The sequence below is a fragment of the Nyctereutes procyonoides genome, unplaced genomic scaffold, assembly GCF_905146905.1.
Source record: "Nyctereutes procyonoides isolate TBG_1078 unplaced genomic scaffold, NYPRO_anot_genome, whole genome shotgun sequence".
In the NCBI taxonomy this organism is placed as follows: Eukaryota; Metazoa; Chordata; class Mammalia; order Carnivora; family Canidae; genus Nyctereutes; species Nyctereutes procyonoides.
In genome coordinates this window covers 12,898,633-12,916,439 of record NW_026575137.1, presented here as the reverse complement: position 1 = coordinate 12,916,439, position 17,807 = coordinate 12,898,633, and the positions used below count along the sequence as shown (strand labels likewise).

Here is a 17,807-nt window from a genome sequence, read left to right as displayed (position 1 = left end):
TTAAAAGAGCCAAAGGATTAGGTGATGCTCTTAGCCAACCCACTTGCAGGAGGAAAAAGCTCAATTGAAGGTCTATCAAGGCCAAAAGCTGGGATTATTAAATTCCTTGGGATGGTTCAAATAGTTGCCCTACAAATGCCTAGAAAACCTGGCTTAAATTTCGACTAAGGCAGAGACCTGTGAACTCTGTGGGCCAACTGTGGCCTTGCCATCTGTTTCTCGAATGGCCTGGGACCTAATAATGTTTCTTAACATTTTTTAATGGTTTAAAAGAAAAATGCTTTGTGGTATGTGAAAATTATATAAAATTCAAATTCCGGCATACATAAATAAGGTTTTAGGAGAACACAGCCATACTTACTCACTTATGTATTATCTATAGCTGGTTTCACACTACAGCAGCAGGACTAAATAGTTATGACAGAGACCATATGGCTCATAAAACCTAAAATACTTACTCCCTGGCTTTTTATAGAAAAAGTTCACCTTTGCCCATACTAAGGAAAAGCATTATGCTGAATTCTGCCCTTGGAAGACAGGCTAATGTCAGATGTGAAATCACACAGCCTCAGAACAATCTCAGTATTTAGAGGCACTAAAGTCACTCTTCCATTTGTCCATTTAAATTAATCACAGGAAGTCAAAATTCTCTCTTCTTCACCATTTGTTACACCTCTAACAATTTATAATGTATCTTGTTTTAAACAGGCAGAAGTTAAATTAAATGCTTGTCTTAAATTGGTCAGACCACATTTGCCTATTTAGATGAACTGCCTTTATTCTCAACAAACAGGAAAGGGGAGACTTATGAATAACCATTTCAGCATTTGGGATAGGGTCCTCACAAGCAGAAAGCCTGGGCTATATTTAAGGAAATCTAGAAGAACCATTTCCAAACTTTTTCAATAGCCTCACCTATAATATAAATAAGTAAACATACACATACACATAATCACATTTTAAAAAATTCTAAGGTATACATCTTTGTACATTTTAACATCTGAATTTAGGTTTTGTCTTGTAATCGACAGCATCTTACAATAAGGAGTACCTAAAGGACAATTCACAACTGATGGCATCTTGTATCCAATGAATCCAACATACCAGGAGATGGGGAGAACAGAAATAGATTTTGGGAGGTTCTAGTGAGAAATCCCCCCAGCCCTGTCTGCCAACAGAATCATTTCCAAAGCCAAGTAAGATAGATGATTTTATCCTCAATTCACTGCAAAACTACTATAAATTATACTTAAATATTATAAGGGGAAGTCATTAGAAGCTGCTCAAATTCTTTTATAGATTATACTCATAATATAGAACTTATACTTCAAATATTTCAAATTGGGTCAAAAGTTCTCACTAGAGAGATATTTGGTCTGGAAATATCAAAATAATACAGCAGCTCAAATTGAATGTTAACATGGTTCTGCGCACTTAATTATCTAACATTTTAAATAACTCTATGGAAATAAATGTATCTTTAAAAGCCTAGGCTTTTATCTAAAATAAAAATATCTAATATAACCACAGAGGAAATTGAAGGGATGGCTGGCATGCTATCACCACGGTAGCCCTAGGAAAGGCAGGCCAGACTGACTGTGCTATGCCATCTACCGTGCCATTTCCTTCGCGATTCTACACTATTCCTTCAGAAGCTGCCAAGGCAGCTGCAGAAACTGCTCAGTACCTCACATCTCAGCTTCCCGTTTTTCTGGTTTCCCCCTTCCCCTATACACTTTCCTCTCTCCCTCGCATCAATGGAAAGGGAGAGATAGCTCCTGCTTTGAGTCTCAGCATCCAACGAATCACCGTTTAATTTTTTATTACAATCTAAGTTGTGCCTACAAGCATCATTTCTTTCTAGCTGTAACTGAAATACAAAGTTCCATATTTGGCTTTTTAAAACATCAAAAGCCCTTCTTCTGTTGTTAAACTGATCATAATAATTTTTTAAAAGATTTTTAAAAATTTATTTATTCATGATAGACATAGAGAGAGAGGCAGAGACACAGGCAGAGAGAGAAGCAGGCTCCATGCAGGGAGCCCGACGTGGGACTTGATCCCGGGACTCCAGGATCGCTCCCTGGGCCAAAGGCAGGCGCCAAACCGCTGCGCCACCCAGGGATCCCCTGATCATAATAATTTTTATGACAATAAAGACATTTTGTCAAGTAGATATACCCTTCTTTAACCAAACCAGTCCCCAGTTGCTAGACAATGAGCTTGGACACTTTTGCTGTTAAAAATGATATTGCACAAACATCTTATACATTTTTTTATTGCTTCCTTAAGATATATACTCAGAAACTTTTAAAAATAAGATAAAAAGTAAAATCCAATGTCTCATTTGTTCCTAGAGTAAAAATCAATATGGACCTCTATTGTGGACACATATGATAAGTAAGTCAACTTCTGTGTGTGTTTTAAACTAAACCATAATGAAAATAGAGACTAATTATATATCAATTCACTGCAAAACTACTATATATTGTTCTCGCTTGCTATTATTATAGGAGGGCACAGTTACTATTTAACAATTGATCAATATCCTCTTATTCAAGGTCACAGGGAAAACTGAATTTATTTGAAATGTTCCTCCATAACTTTTAGCTTTTTCTTTCTTTCTTTCTTTCTTTCTTTCTTTCTTTCTTTCTTTTTCTTTCAGATTTTATTTATTTGAGAGAGAGAGAGAAAAAAAACACTAGCGGGGGAGGGGCAGAGGGAGAAGCAGGCTCCCAGCTGAGAAGAGATCCTGATGCAAGCTCCATCCCAGGTCCCTGGGATCATGACCTGGACCTGAAGGCAGAAGCTTAACTGACTGAGCCACCTAGGTGCCTCTGGAACTTTTAGGTTTCAAATATCTTTGTGTTGATTACATCATTCCAGATGTTCACTGAATGAAATAACTGAAAAATTATATGAGTCAGAGATAATTTCTAGCAGACTGGGATATTTTTAAAAATGCTATATTTTACTGATAGAAGGAAAGAAATATGAGTGGAGTTAACATCAGATACTGTCAGCTTGAACTGTGGAATCTATGCAAAAGCAGGTTAAAAGCTTTCAGGAGGAAATCTTGGAGACATCCAGCCCAATCTGATACATGAACCCTTTCCATTAGGACTGGTGGATGATGTATCTGCAGCCGTGTGCATGCAGGAGGAATCAGGAAGATGTGTGGGGCTGAGTTACAGGAAGTGAGACCGTTAAGCACAACTCTATAAAGAAAGCAGCTGCCTTGCTGTTACAAAGCTTCCTTTTCACTTTGCTTTTCTTCCAACTATTCTAAGTCATCTTCCCATCCCTTCCACTGTGCTAAAAAGCAAAAATAAGCAAGCAAAATAAAAAGTCCCATTGCTTCTAAAGTTTGTGACTTTCCTTGAGAAGAATCATCTAAATGAGCTGTGTCACTGCTTTACTCATCCCAGTCCCACCCAGGCATCAGTGGTGAGAACACGTGTTCCTGGCTGCAGTCTCAACAGATGACAGTCTAGGAGGAAGCTGGTATGTAAGAATAGACAGGAGCCAGGTTGCCCAGGTCACAGTGCTGCTCCCTCCGCTAGTGAGCCCTGGCATCTTGGGAAGTGACCCACAGGGTGCCTCAATTTCCTCTCCTGTACACAGGGATTAGGAGCACCGACTTCAGGGGCTCTGGTGAGATGGATTAAGCTCATCTACATGAAGCAGCCAGGACAGGGCCTGGCAGGCAGCAATTCCTACGTGTTTGGGGAAAATGTGCGCTACTAAGCTACGGAGCAGGGAGGGATAACAGATGCAAAAAGTAGAGCATCATTGAATTATTCGGCCCTCAGGTGGATGGCGTTTGTGGAAACAGGGAGATGGCTCACCAAAGCTGGACCAGATAATTTTCAAGGTCTTGTCCTACCCTCAGGTAAGTGGTTTTATGTTTTAAGTACAGTCACACACAACAGCTATCCTGGAGAATCATCTCACTCCACACCCCCTCAACGATCAACTTTCATTTCTCCCTCCCTCCAGCTCTCTCCAATCCATCCCCTCTTCCTCATTCCCTCAACCATTGTTCTGAATTAGACCATTATCATCTCCATCGTCACAGGAACCTTGGCTCTGGAGATAGTCTCCTAACCGTTCCTTCTGCTTATTTGAGATCATGTCACATCTTCATCAACCTCTCACATCTGTCTTGGCCTGTTAAAATTTAAAAAGGGGGGGAAAAAGCTTAGGGAGATCACAGAAACTATGAAGTTACAAGTCAAAAGGACAGCTAGAGTTAAGATCCTCCTTTTGTATTCTAGTCTGTGGTAAGCCAGAAGCTTCAGAGCCTAGACTACAGGCTATAGTTTCGAACTCTCTAGAGGTCCTCTTTTTAGAAAACCTTTTTCTTCCTGACCCCTCACTGCTTCTGGACCCTCTGGTGGCTACAGGCAGATGAGTAATGAAAGGTATGTGTTTATTGTGAAGTATGTTTAATGAATCCAAAATGGCCAGGACTTGAAGAGAGCTTGAGAGCCAGCCTAGTAACTAGTCTTGAGGCAAATCCTCCTCAAACTGTTTCAGGAAGTGATTATTTTTCTCAAGAATCTGCAGGATAAGGATTGTATGCTTATCTTGGCATTGGTCCAGCTTCTCAAGTATGATGGATCTTCTTCTGAAGTCTAAAAATCTCTCTTGGGGCAGTTAGTTCATTCCCTCCCCTTTATCTCTCTCTTTCTAGTGGGGGAGGGACAAGAATAAAGGGACTCATGTTACCTAGTCAGGAACTTGTTTCTAACCATACCCAACTTATACCTAGGAAGGAAAGAACAACCTGACTTTTTAAAAGCACCAGGAGGGGGGAAGGATTTTTTATGCACAAATTCTGAAAATCGTTGGGACCACTACTAGATCCCACCCCATTCCCAACACCCCTCAGACAAGCAGGAATTTGTTCTGTGGCTTTTCTGAAAGTCCAAAGTTGGCCTTTGTCAATTTAAGGTCCCTCAGAATGAAATGGCTGCCGGGGAGAGAATCTTGTTTCCATCAAGTCATGGACTTTTTTCTTAACTGTGCTCATTAAGCAGTCAGACTCAAAGCAAGGCCCCACACTGCAAAATACTTTCTGAAGTCAACACAGTAAGACTGTGTATAATGTTAACCTGGCTTAGTACCCACAATATGACAGGGCACAACAGGCTCTAGAAAGTTTAAATTTTTCCTATTTATTACTAAATAGTTAGGGAACTTCCTCCATTCTTTTATCTAGAATCAGAATTTCAGGCACCATTTTGGCTAACTACTAATTTCATTGGTTTTATTTTATTTTATTTTTTAAGATTTTATGTATTTATTCATGAGATACACACACACACACACACACAGAGAGAGAGAGAGAGAGAGAGAGAGAGAGAAAGAAAGGCAGAGACACAGGCAGAGGGAGAAGCAGGCTCCACACAGGGAGCCTGACGTGGGACTCATTCCTGGGTCTCCAGGATCAGGCCCTGGGCCAAGGCAGTGCTAAACCTGAGCCACCTGGGCTGCCCAATTTCATTACTTTTAAAGTGCTCCAATTCCAAAGGAGTCAGGTTCCCTACTCTAGGATTTAACTAAATACCGGGTATTATTATGATTCAAATCTTCACTCGTATTAGCAAGACAAGGCTGCACAGATTAAAACATTTTTAATCTCGATTTGCATAAATTTTAATGTGAAGAAATCTGTTTCTATAATCTACATGTTTAGTATTTAACACATTTTTTCCTCTTAAGGCCAAATTTTGATGAAGTAGGGGAGAGAATGTGGTATTACATAATATGTATCCAGAGTGTGATTTCTACAACATCCTAAAAGGAAGAATGCATCTCCTTAGGGTACCCTGCGGCGGGATGTGTGGACCTGAAGGGGCACTATGCAATTTTTTACAATTTCAAGGAAAACACAGCAATAATTGGCGGATATTACACTCACTTCTACTTTTAAGCTGTCTGGACCTGACTACTTCATGCAACGGACAGTTAGGCATTCCTTTGGACTTAACAGGCACCAAGGAAAAAAGTACCAAAGATCCTCGGGCATTGTGTGTTATGAACCAACAGTTTGTGAACCCTCTGTCTTAAGCATTTCTTTAAAAGTTTTGCTGTGCTTTGACAGGGAAACTGGAGGTTAGATTAACCCAGGGAATGATTTCCAATATCTGATAACTCCTCTATCCTCCGACTCAGTAGTATTTGAGAAAGTACAAAGCCGGCTAATAACAGGTGTACTATTTTAGAGAAGGAAAAAAAAAAGAACATTTATTTTTTACCAACAAGAGCCCCCAGAGGATGCTTCCACAGAGGTCACCCTGAGACTATTCAGCCTGGGAGAAAAGCCATCTGGCTTATTTATATTTGATAGGAAGTGAAAGGCAACATGTTATTATGTCAGCGTGGATTCCAATAAAGTCATGGACAAAAGAGAAGCACACATTATTACACGCTACAAGAATCTTAATATAGCGACGGAGAACAGGGAAAATGACAGAACTAGATCATTCCAACCCCCACTCAGGGTCTCCGTGTGAAGCTTTGATATATTTAGATTATTTAAAGGCTTCAAAACAGCCTTCAAACATGCGGAGCCCTGCTAAGAAGAAAGATGTTCTCCAACCCTGGAAATCCAGATTATGGTCTCCACCTAAAGAAAGCAGTGCTCCTTGAAGAAATGGCTAATTCCAGATCTGGAATTAGAAAATGGACAAGATGAGCCTGGAGCATCCTGTCAACCAGACAGCAAGGAAGCCATGGTTCTGGCAGAAGACCAGGGGGCCAACCTGAAGAGGTTCCCATTGGCCAAAGATGGCACAGCTTGGGCATCAGTAAGGATGTTAACTATAATGGGCTAGCTTTTTAGATAAAGCTTTTATTTTTTCCCTTTGAAAGTCTCAAAAGGTTATGGAATAATAGATTAAAATTTTCTTTAGGCTTACTGATAAAATTGGGGATGATCAAGATATTTTACTTTTCAATTGGTCACCGCCAGCTCTTCTTGTAATTGGCCTCTTTTCATGAGTTCATTTGTTACTTAAAAACAAACAACCAAAAACACCTTCAATGGTCACCACTAGAGAATGACAGACCAACTCATCATTTTGACAACTGATAAATAGCAAAACCAAATCTATTTATCCAGATCACAAGTACCACTGAGTAAGCAAATCACATACAAGGCTAAATTTCTCTTTATAGAAATACTGCAGCTAATAAGTGAGCAAGGCATCACAGCAGGTCATCATATTGCAACCCTGAATGAATCACTGCATCCAGGTGTTAGATATTAACTGTTGTTGATATTCCAAAAAGGCAAAATCAGCCAGACATTATCTGCCTCCTCCTGATGGAAGAACAAATGATCAATTATAAAGTAATATTGCAAAAAAAAAAGGGGGAGGGGTGGATACGAATATGGGAAATCTCTAGATCTACTGGGAATACAGAGGACTACATTACAGGCATGCAGTCAGACAGATCTACTCTGCAGGACAAAGTAGTTTCTTTAACAAAAAATTAGAATCTTAAAATACAGATTGATCCATGGTTCCTGTTTCAAATAAACCACTAGAAAAATATTTATGACAACTGGAGATCTGAGCACTTACTGGATATCTCATGATATTAAGGAATTATTATGTTAGGTATAATAAGGACTCTTTAAAAAATACACACAATAACATTATATTTTTTAAAAAAATCTTTAAAAATACTGTCAGAAAAGCTGAGACTCAGGTAATAATATTACTCTACATTTTGGAGTAAATGATCAACACAGCCCAATGCAATATGTTGGGAGAGAATAAATCTCACTTTCCCGGGAATACCCTTATTTAAAAAACAAACAAACAAACACACACACACACACACACACACATAGAAAAAGAAAGGTTCACTAGGAACTTTGAAAAAGTAGAAACATTATCAGTAACTCCGTCTCCTGTCTTAAAAATGGCAAGTTGGTATAGCACGATGGAGAAGATAATGACCAATAACCCCTACCAAACAATTTGCCAACACCTTTTTTTTTTTTTTTAAAAAAAAGATTTATTTATTTATTAGAGACACACACAGAGAGAGACAGAGACACGGGCAGAGGAAGAAGCAGGCTCCATGCAGGGAGCCTGACATGGGACTCGATCCTGGGTCCTGAGCCAAAGGCAGATGTTCAACCGCTGAGCCACCCAGGCGCCCTTTGCCAGCACCTTTGTCAACACATCAGGAAACCATCACAACTGGCACCAGTCCACAGTTCTGAATCCTAGTTACTCCAAACTACTGCCAAACTGGAAGCTTTTTTTTGAAGAAAGAGGTCTATTATTAGAAGAGCTGGGGATGTTCAGTTGAAAAGTACAACTATTCTGACTTTATGTTAATCTAAATAAAACCGACCTGCTCTCCCATGTCTAATTTTGAATCTTTCAAAGGGGGAATAAAACCTTCCTTTAAGAGGCAAGCTGGATGCACTTCAGGGACTTACCCCAATTTCTACAAATTTCAGAGTATCCTTGGATTTGAAGGTATATCTATACAAAATGTACCTTTTCTGCACTTCCACCTTGCTTCTATTAAAAATACACAGAACCTTTCATAAAGCACTGAAAAAACAACCATCGACAGTGTATTAACACAAATGCGTGCAACATGGGCATTATTTTCTCTGAGATACTTCTCAAGGTTCTGTAAGTCCTACACATCGTGATATTTAGGATGACATTCTGTGGCATCTTACTTGTTTAGCAATTTTATTAGTTCCTCAAACTCAAAAATCTCAAAATTGTTTAGATTTTTCATTAGATCAGAAGGACAATAAATGTATTCTGAGATTTCTTTTTTTTTCTTTTAATTTTTTATTTATTTATGACAGCCACAGAGAGAGAGAGAGAGGCAGAGACACAGGCAGAGGGAGAAGCAGGCTCCATGCACCGGGAGCCTGACGTGGGATTCGATCCCGGGTCTCCAGGATCGCGCCCCGGGCCAAAGACAGGCGCCAAACCACTGCACCACCCAGGGATCCATATTCTGAGATTTCTTATTTAAGAAAAGGCAGAAAGAAACTTATAGGTTACAAAATACCCAGAAACTCAAAGAGAAGGAGAAAATTCTTTAAGCCATTAATTTTATCAAAATTACGATCATTACACACAGCTATTTCTTTAAAGAGACTTACTGACCTGAGAGAAATTCGTTAAAGGGTTGAAGAGAACATGTGTTTACTGTAATCAGGGCATAGGATCCTGCAGACCACCCTCCCCCACCACCAAAGGGCCTCCTCAGCATCTGGTATGCTGGGTTTTGTGCATCTAATCATGGCAGAGCCTCTTCTTAAACCACTGCTCACACATATGTGAGTCAACTCAACAAATGTTTGGTAAGCACTAAGGAGAACTATTTGTGTACAAATGCCTTCTCTCAGAAATTCCACATAGTTCTCAGTATATCAGCTGGTACCTATATATTTAATATAAGGTATGAAATTGATTTGTTCCCATTTTATACACAGGGAAGTCAAGCCAGGAACAGATTAAATTATTTTAAATTATTTCAGTAAGGTCACAGAGTAAGTCACCACAATTTAAAAAACAAAACAAAATATAAGACTCTTATTTTAGTTTGGGTTTAACATGTCCTTTGTATTTACCATTCCGTGTGTCCTGTCTATTCTATCCCCTCCAGTCCTATCCATTATGACCCATCCCACATTATTTGTGTCATCCATCACCAACCTTTGTATTAACCACTCCTTGACCACTTACTTGTTCTGAGCATTGTGTCACACACTGTGCTGAATATAAAGACGATGGAGACATGGAGAAGTTAATGCCTAGAGGACTTACATTTTTCCTATGAGCCAGGCAGTTTGAGATAATTTACCTAAAGGACAAATGTTTTTGAGAGCTCTTCCAGTAATGACATGCTTTCCATAATCATATTAAATAGGCATAAAAATTTTAAGGATGAACAACTAGGAGCAGAACAAGACTTAAAAACAGCAATCTCTGTCATTCTTATTTCTCTAGCTATATAATATCATTTCTAGGTTTCAATTCACATATCAAGTGAGATAGTAGTTATACTAAGCAGAATTGACACCTAGAATTTTATACCATGGTTTCATAATTCGAGTTTAAGATATATGAATATGGGGAAGGTACATATATATTATCCATCTGTAATTTTTAAAAATAAATTTGTCCTTTATTTTATTTTTTTAGATTTTTATTTATTTATTCATGAGACATACAGAGAGACAGGCAGAGGGAGAAGCAGGCTCCATGCAGGGAGCCCGACGTGGGACTTGATCCCAGGTCTCCAGGATCAGGCCCTGGACTGAAGGCAGCGCTAAACCGCTGAGCCACTCGGGCTGCCCACTATCTGTAGTATTTTTAAAAACAAGCCAGAGCTTATTTAAATACATTTAAATAAATGAGTTATATAGCATTTAATATCCTATGAAGAAAATAAATTTCATCCAACTACAAATCTTTTGATGACTAAGCAGCTCATAAGGCTATTTAAACAATGGTAAAAATATAGTAAACACCAGAAACATCTAGAAGCTGTCTTACAGTAGATGTGTGGAGATCTCCACTTTAAATGACTTCACACCTACCGTAGTGTCATTGCTGGTAACATAAACCAGGACATCAGAGGAGTTCCTGCCATTGATGTATCGGTAGCAATTCCAAACACAGCTAATCAAGTAACCCTGTAAGTGAGTAGTGATTATTAGATCTTTAACTTCCAAACATCAGACAATTTTAAGTACCCCCCACCAAGAAAACCATATTACAAAACTATTATTTACTAACTTGTAAGTGCACATAGTAACCCTACTAAGTTAAAAGGTCTTTTAAATTACAAATGTTGTGTATAGTAACTTTCTGGCAAAGGGTAATGCTGTCGCTTATTCTATAACACCACCCTGGAAGGAGGTGGTAGAAGGGTCAGGGGAGAGCAGAACTTCTGAGACAAGATAGTTGGAAGGAGCAATCACACACAAACATTTATTGCTGCCAACGTCACACATCAATCAATTTATTAGCCCACTGCACATCACATTTTAACTCTGACTTTGGGAATTTTATTCTGTATGATTATATATGATTAAACAAGTCATATTATATTCAAGGTAATTTAAAAAAACGTTCACAGCAAATAAATTGGTTTCATGGTAAATAAAATTCACTAAGACATTTCTATCTTCGTTTTTTTTTTAATTTTTATTTATCTATGATAGTCACACACACAGAGAGAGAGAGGCAGAGACATAGGCAGAGGGAGAAACAGGCTCCATGCACCGGGAGCCCGACGTGGGACTCGATCCCGGGTCTCCAGGATTGCGCCCTGGGCCAAAGGCAGGCGCCAAACCGCTGCGCCACCCAGGGATCCCGACATCTCTATCTTTGTAATGAAATACCTAAATAAGATAATTAAAATTAATGTCCAGAATAAAGACATGCCAAGAATAAAGCCTGAGTTCGTGGGAGATGTGTAGCTTTTTTTTTTTAAGATTTTATTTATTTATTCATGATAGACACACACAGAGAGAGAGAGGCAGAGACATAGGCAGAGGGAGAAGCAGGCTCCATGCAGGGAGCCCGACGTGGGACTCGATCCTGGGCCCCCAGGATCATGCCCCGGGCCGAAAGCCGGTGCTTAAACGCCTGAGCCACCTGGCTGCCCTGAGATGTGTAGCTCTTGAGCCGCCTGCACTACCACTCCAGTTACCTGGGACTGAATTAGAATTAGAGGACTTCAAAATCCCTTTCCAGACAAACATTATATGGTCTCATTCATTTGGGGAATATAAAAATTAGTGAAAGGGAATAAAGGGAAAGGAGAGAAAATGAGTGAAAATATCAGTGAGAGTGACAAAACATGAGATACACCTAACTCTGGGAAATGAACAAGGGGTAGTGGAAGGGGAACTGGGTGGGGGGTTGGGGTGACTGGGTGATGGGCAATGAGGGGGGCACTTGGCGAGATGAGCACGGGGTGTTATGCTATATGTTGGCATATTGAACTCCAATAAAAAAAAAACAAAATCCCTTTCCAGCTTTACAATTTTTTTTTACATTTTTAAATGTAAATTCAATTTGCCAACATATAGTATAACACCCAGTACTCATCCCATCCCTCCTCAGTGGCGGTCACCCAGTTACTCCATCCCCCACCCACCAACCCTTCTGCAACCCTTTGCTTGTTTCCCAGAGTTAGGAGTCTCTCATGGTTTGTCACCCTCTCTAATTTTAACCACTCAGTTCCCCTCCTTTCCCTTATAATACCTTTCACTATTTCTTGTATTCCCCGTATGAGTGAAACCATATGATGGTCCTCCGAATGACTTACTTCACTCAGAGTGAAATTCCATCCACGTCGAAGCAAATGGTGGGTATTCGTCCTTTCCGATGGCTGAGTAATATTCCATTGTATATATAGACCACATTTTCTTTATCCATTCATCTGTTGATGTTCCTTCCACAGTTTGTCTGTTGTGGACATTGCTGCTATGAACACTGGGGTGCAGGTGTCTCAGTCTTTCACTACATCTGTATCTTTGGGGTAAATCCTCAGCAGTGCAATTGCTGGGTTGTAGGGTAGCTCTATTTTTAACTCTTTGAGGAATCTCCACACAGTTTTCCAGAGTGGCAGCACCAGTTTGCATTCCCACCAACAGTGCAAGACCATTCCCCTTTCTCCATATCCTCACCAGTATTTGTTGTTTCCTCTCTTGTTAATTTTCATAATTCTCACTGGTGTGAGGTGGTATCTCATTGTGGTTTTGATTTGTATTTCCCTGATGGCAAGTGATGCAGAGCATTTTCTCATGTGCATGTTGGCCATGTCTATGTCTTCTTTGGAGAAAATTCCATGCATGACTTCTGCCCATTTCATGATTAGATTGTTTCTTGGGTGTTGAGTTTAATAAGTTCTTGGATACTAGCTCTTGATCTTAAACATCATTTGCAAATATCTTCTCCCATTCTGTAAGTTTTCAGATTTGTTGACTGTTTCTTTAGATGTGCAGAAGCTTTTTAGCTTGAGTAAGTCCCAATGGTTCATTTTTGTTTTTGTTTCCCTTGCCTTCATAGATGTATCTTGCAAGAAGTTGCTGTGGCCAAGTTCAAAAAGAGTGTTGCCTGTGTTCTCCTCTAGGATTTTGATGGAATCTTGTCTCACATTTAGATCTTTCAACCATTTTGAGTTTATCTCTGTGTATGGTGAAAGAAAATGGTCCAGTTTCATTCTCCTGCATGTGGCTGTCCAATTTTCCCAGCACCATTTATTGACAAGACTGTCCTTCTGCCGAAAGTGGATAGTCTTTCCTGCTTTGTCGAGTATTAGTTGACCATAAGTTGAGGGCCCATTTCTGGGTTCTCTATTCTGTTCCATTGATCTATGTGTCTGTTCTTGTGCCAGTGCCACACTGTCTTGATGATCACAGTTTTGAAATACAGCTTGAAATCCGGCCTTGTGATGCCCCCAGCATTGGTTTTCTTTTTCAATATTCCTTTGGCTAGTCAGGCTCTTTTCTGATTCCATACAAATCTTAAGATGATTTGTTCCAACTCTGTCAAGAAAGTCTATGGTATTTTGACAGGGATTGCACTGAATGTGTAAAAATAGACATTTTCATAGTATTTATTCTTCCAATTCATGGTCATGGAATGTTTTTTCATCTCATTACATCTTCCAAAAAATTCTTTCAGAAGTGCTCTGGCGTTTTTAGGGGATAGATCCTTTATCTCTTTGGTTAGGTTTATTCCTAGGTACCTTATGCTTCTGATTGCAACTGTAAATGGGATTGACTCCTTAATTTCTATTTCTTCAGTCTCATTATTAGTGTATAGAAACGCTACTGATTTCTGGGCATTGATTTTGTATCCTGCCACACTGCCAAATTGCTGTATGAGTTCCAGCAATCGTGGGGTGGAGTCTTTTGGGTTTTCTGTATACAGCATCATGTCATCTGCAAAGAGGGAGACTTTGACTTCTTCTCTGCCAATCTGAATGCCTCTTATTTCTTTTTGTTGTCTGATTGTTGAGGCTGGGACTTCTAGTACTATGTTGAATAGCAGTGGTGAGAGTGGACATCCCTGTCTTGTTCCTGATCTTAGGGGAAAGGCTCCCAGTGTTTCCCCATTGAGAATGATATTCACTGTGGGCTTTTCATAGATGCCTTTTCATATATTGAGGAATGTTCCCTCTATCCTTACACTTTGAAAAGTTTTAATCAGTAACGGATGCTGTATTTTGTCAAATGCTTTCTCTGCATCTATTGGGAGGATCATATGGTTCTTGTTTTTTCTCTTATTGATGTGATCTATCACGTTGATTGTTTTACAAGTGTTGAACAACCCTTGTAACCCGGGGATAAATTCTGCTTGGGTCATGGTGAATAATCTTCTTAATGTACTGTTGGATCCTATTGGCTAGTATCTTGTTGAGAATTTTTAAATCTGTTCATCCGGGATATTGGTCTATAATTCTCCTTTGTGGTGAGGTCTTTTTCTGGTTTTGGAATTAATGTGATGCTGGCCTCATAAAACGAGTTTGGAAATATTCCGTCCCTTTTTATCCTTTGGAACAGCTTTAATAGAATAGGGTGGTTTTTTTTGTTGTTGTTGTTTTAATAGGTATTATTTCTTCTTTAAATGTTTGATAGAATTCCCTTGGGAAGCCACCTGGCTCTGGACTTTTGAGTGTTGGGAGGTTTTGGATGATTGCTTCAATTTCCTGGCTGGTTATTGGCCTGTTCAGGTTTTCTATTCCTTCCTGTTCCAGTTTTGGTAACCTGTGGGTTTCCAGAAATGCAGCCATTTCTTCTATATTGCCTAATTTACTGGTGTATAGCTGCTCATAAGTTTTTAAAATCATTGTATTTCCTTGGTATTGTTTGTGATCCTCTTTTGTTCATGATTGAGTCTTTTCTTCTTTCTTTTAAATAAGGCTGGTAGGGGTTTATCTATCTTATTAATTCTTTCAAAGAACTAGCTCCTGGTTTTGTTGATCTGTTCTACAGTTCTGTTGGTCTCTATTTCATTGAGTTTTGCTCTAATCTTATTAACTCTCTTCTGCTTGTTGTCGGTTTTACTTGCTGTTCTTTCTCCAAGTCCTTTAGGTGCAAGGTTATCTTGTGTATTTGAGTTTTTTTCCAATTTTTTGAGGGAGGCTTGTATCGCAATGTATTTCCCTCTTAGGACTGCTTTTGCTCTATTCCAAAGATTTTGAAACGGTTGTATCTTCATTTTCATTGATTTCCATGAATCTTTTTAATTCTTCTTTAATTTTCCAGTAGACACATTCATCTTTTAGTAGGATGCTCTTTAACCTCCATGTGTTTGAGTTTCTTTCAAATTTCTTGTGATTGAGTTCTAGTTTCAAAGCAATGTGATCCGAAAATATGCTGGGGACAATCCCAATCAGTTGAGACCTGATTTGTGACCCAGTATGTGGTCTATTCTGGAGAAGTTCCATGTGTACTTGAGAAGAATGTGTATTCAGTTGCATTTGGATGGAATGTTCTGTATATATCTGTGAAATTTATTTGGTCCAGTGTATCATTCAAGGTCTTTGTTTCTTTGGTGATGTTCTGCTTAGAATACCTGTCATTTACTAAGAGTGCCTTGTTGAAGTTTACTATTAGTGTATTATTATTATTTAAGTACCTCTTTACTTTGGTTATCAATTGATTGATATACTAGGAGGCTCCCACATTAGGGGCATAAATATTCATGATTGTTAGGTCTTCTATTAGATAGACTGTTTAAGTATGATATAGTGTCCCTCTTCCTCTCTTACTACAGTCTTTGGTATAAACTTTAATTTATGTGATATGAGGATTGCTACCCCAGCTTTCTTCTGAGGACCACTTGAATGGTAAATGGTTCTCTAAAATTTCATTTTCAGGCTGGAGATGATCTAAAATGAGTCTCTTGTTGACAGCAAATAAATGGGTCTTCCTTTTTAACCCAGGCCAATACTCTGCATCTTTTGATGGGATCAAAATGAGATATTAATGAACCCACTCACGTTCAAAGTAACTAGTGAAAGATATGAATTTAGTGTCATTGTATTACCTATACAGTCCCTGTTTTTGTAGATTGTTTCTTTGGGATCCCTGTTTCTTTTTCAGGGTCCCCCTTAATATTTCTTGGAGAGCGTGTTTAGTGGTCACATATTCTTTCAGTTTCTTTTTTTTTTAATTTTTATTTATTTTTTTTTATAAATTAATTTTTATTGGTGTTCAATTTACCAACATACAGAATAACACCCAGTGCTCATCCCGTCAAGTGTCCCCCTCAGTGCCCGTCACCCATTCACCCCCACCCCCGCCCTCCTCCCCCTCCACCACCCCTAGTTCATTTCCCAGAGTTAGAAGTCTTTATGTTCTGTCTCCCTTTCTGATATTTCTCACACATTTCTTCTCCCTTCCCTTATATTCCCTTTCACTATTATTCATATTCCCCAAATGAATGAGAACATACACTGTTTGTCCTTCTCCGGTTACTGTGGCCAAGTTCAAAAAGGGTGTTGCCTGAGTTCTCCTCTGGGATTTTGATGGAATCTTGTCTCACATTTAGATCTTTCATCTATTTTGAGTTTATCTTTGTGTATGGTGCAAGAGAGTGGTCCAGTTTCATTCTTCTGCATGTGGATGTCCAATTTTCCCAGCACCATTTATTGAAGAGACTGTCTTTCTTCCAGTGGATCGTCTTTCCTCCTTTATCGTATATTAGTTGACCATAAAGTTCAGGGCCCCTTCTGGGTTCTCTATTCTGTTCCATTGATCTATATGTCTGTTTTTGTGCCAGTACCACACTGTCTTGATGACCACAGCTTTGTAGTACAACCTGAAATCTGGCATTGTGATGCCCCCAGATATGGTTTTCTTTTTTAAAATTCCCCTGGCTGTTCGGGGTCTTTTCTGATTCCACACAAACCTTAAAATAACTTGTTCTAAGTCTCTGAAGAAAGTCCATGGTATTTTGATAGGGATTGCATTATACGTGTAAATTGCCCTGGGTAACATTGACATTTTCACAATATTAATTCTGCCAATCCATGAGCATGGAATATTTTTCCATTTCTTTGTGTCTTCCTCAATTTCTTTCAGAAGTGTTCTGTAGTTTTTAGGGTATATTTTGAGAACCATTTGAATGGTAAATGGTTCTCCAGCCTTTTATTTTCAGGTTGTAGGTGTCCTTCTGTCTAAAATGAGTCTCTTGTAGACAGCAAATAGATGGGTCCTGCTTTTTTATCCAGTCTGAAGCCCTGCACCTTTTGATGGGGTCATTAAGCCCATTCACGTTCAGAGTTACTATTGACAGATATGAGTTTAGTGTCATCATGATATCTATTTAGTCCTTGTTTTTGTGGATTGTTCCACTGAGCTTCTTCTTAAAGGGGAGTTTTAAGAGTCCCCCTTAAAATTTCTTGCAGAGCTGGTTTGGAGGTCACATATTCTTTCAGTTCCTGCCTGTCTTGGAAGCTCTTTATCTCTCCTTCCATTTTGAATGAGAGCCTTGCTGGATAAAGTATTCTTGGTTGCATGTTCTTTTCATTTAGGACCCTGAATATATCCTGCCAGCCCTTTCTGGCCTGCCACGTCTCTGTGGAGAGGTCTGTTGTTACCCTAATATTCCTCCCCATGAAAGTCAGGGACTTCTTGTCTCTTGCTGCTTTAAGGATCTTCTCTTTATCTTTGGAATTTGCAAGCTTCACTATTAAATGTCGAGGTGTTGAACGGTTTTTATTGATTTTAGGGGGGGATCTCTCTATTTCCTGGATCTGAATGCCTGTTTCCCTTCCCAGAT

At 39.1% G+C, this 17,807-nt stretch overlaps 1 protein-coding gene across 1 annotated transcript in view; it reads right to left on the bottom strand.

Moving 5' to 3' along the window:
* LAPTM4B (lysosomal protein transmembrane 4 beta) overlaps positions 1-17,807 on the bottom strand; it is a 99,203-nt gene that overhangs the window by 19,545 nt on the left and 61,851 nt on the right. The window contains exon 6 of the mRNA XM_055303398.1: positions 10,601-10,696. Within this exon, the coding sequence (XP_055159373.1) occupies positions 10,601-10,696 (96 nt within the window). The remainder of the gene's footprint in view (positions 1-10,600; positions 10,697-17,807) is intronic.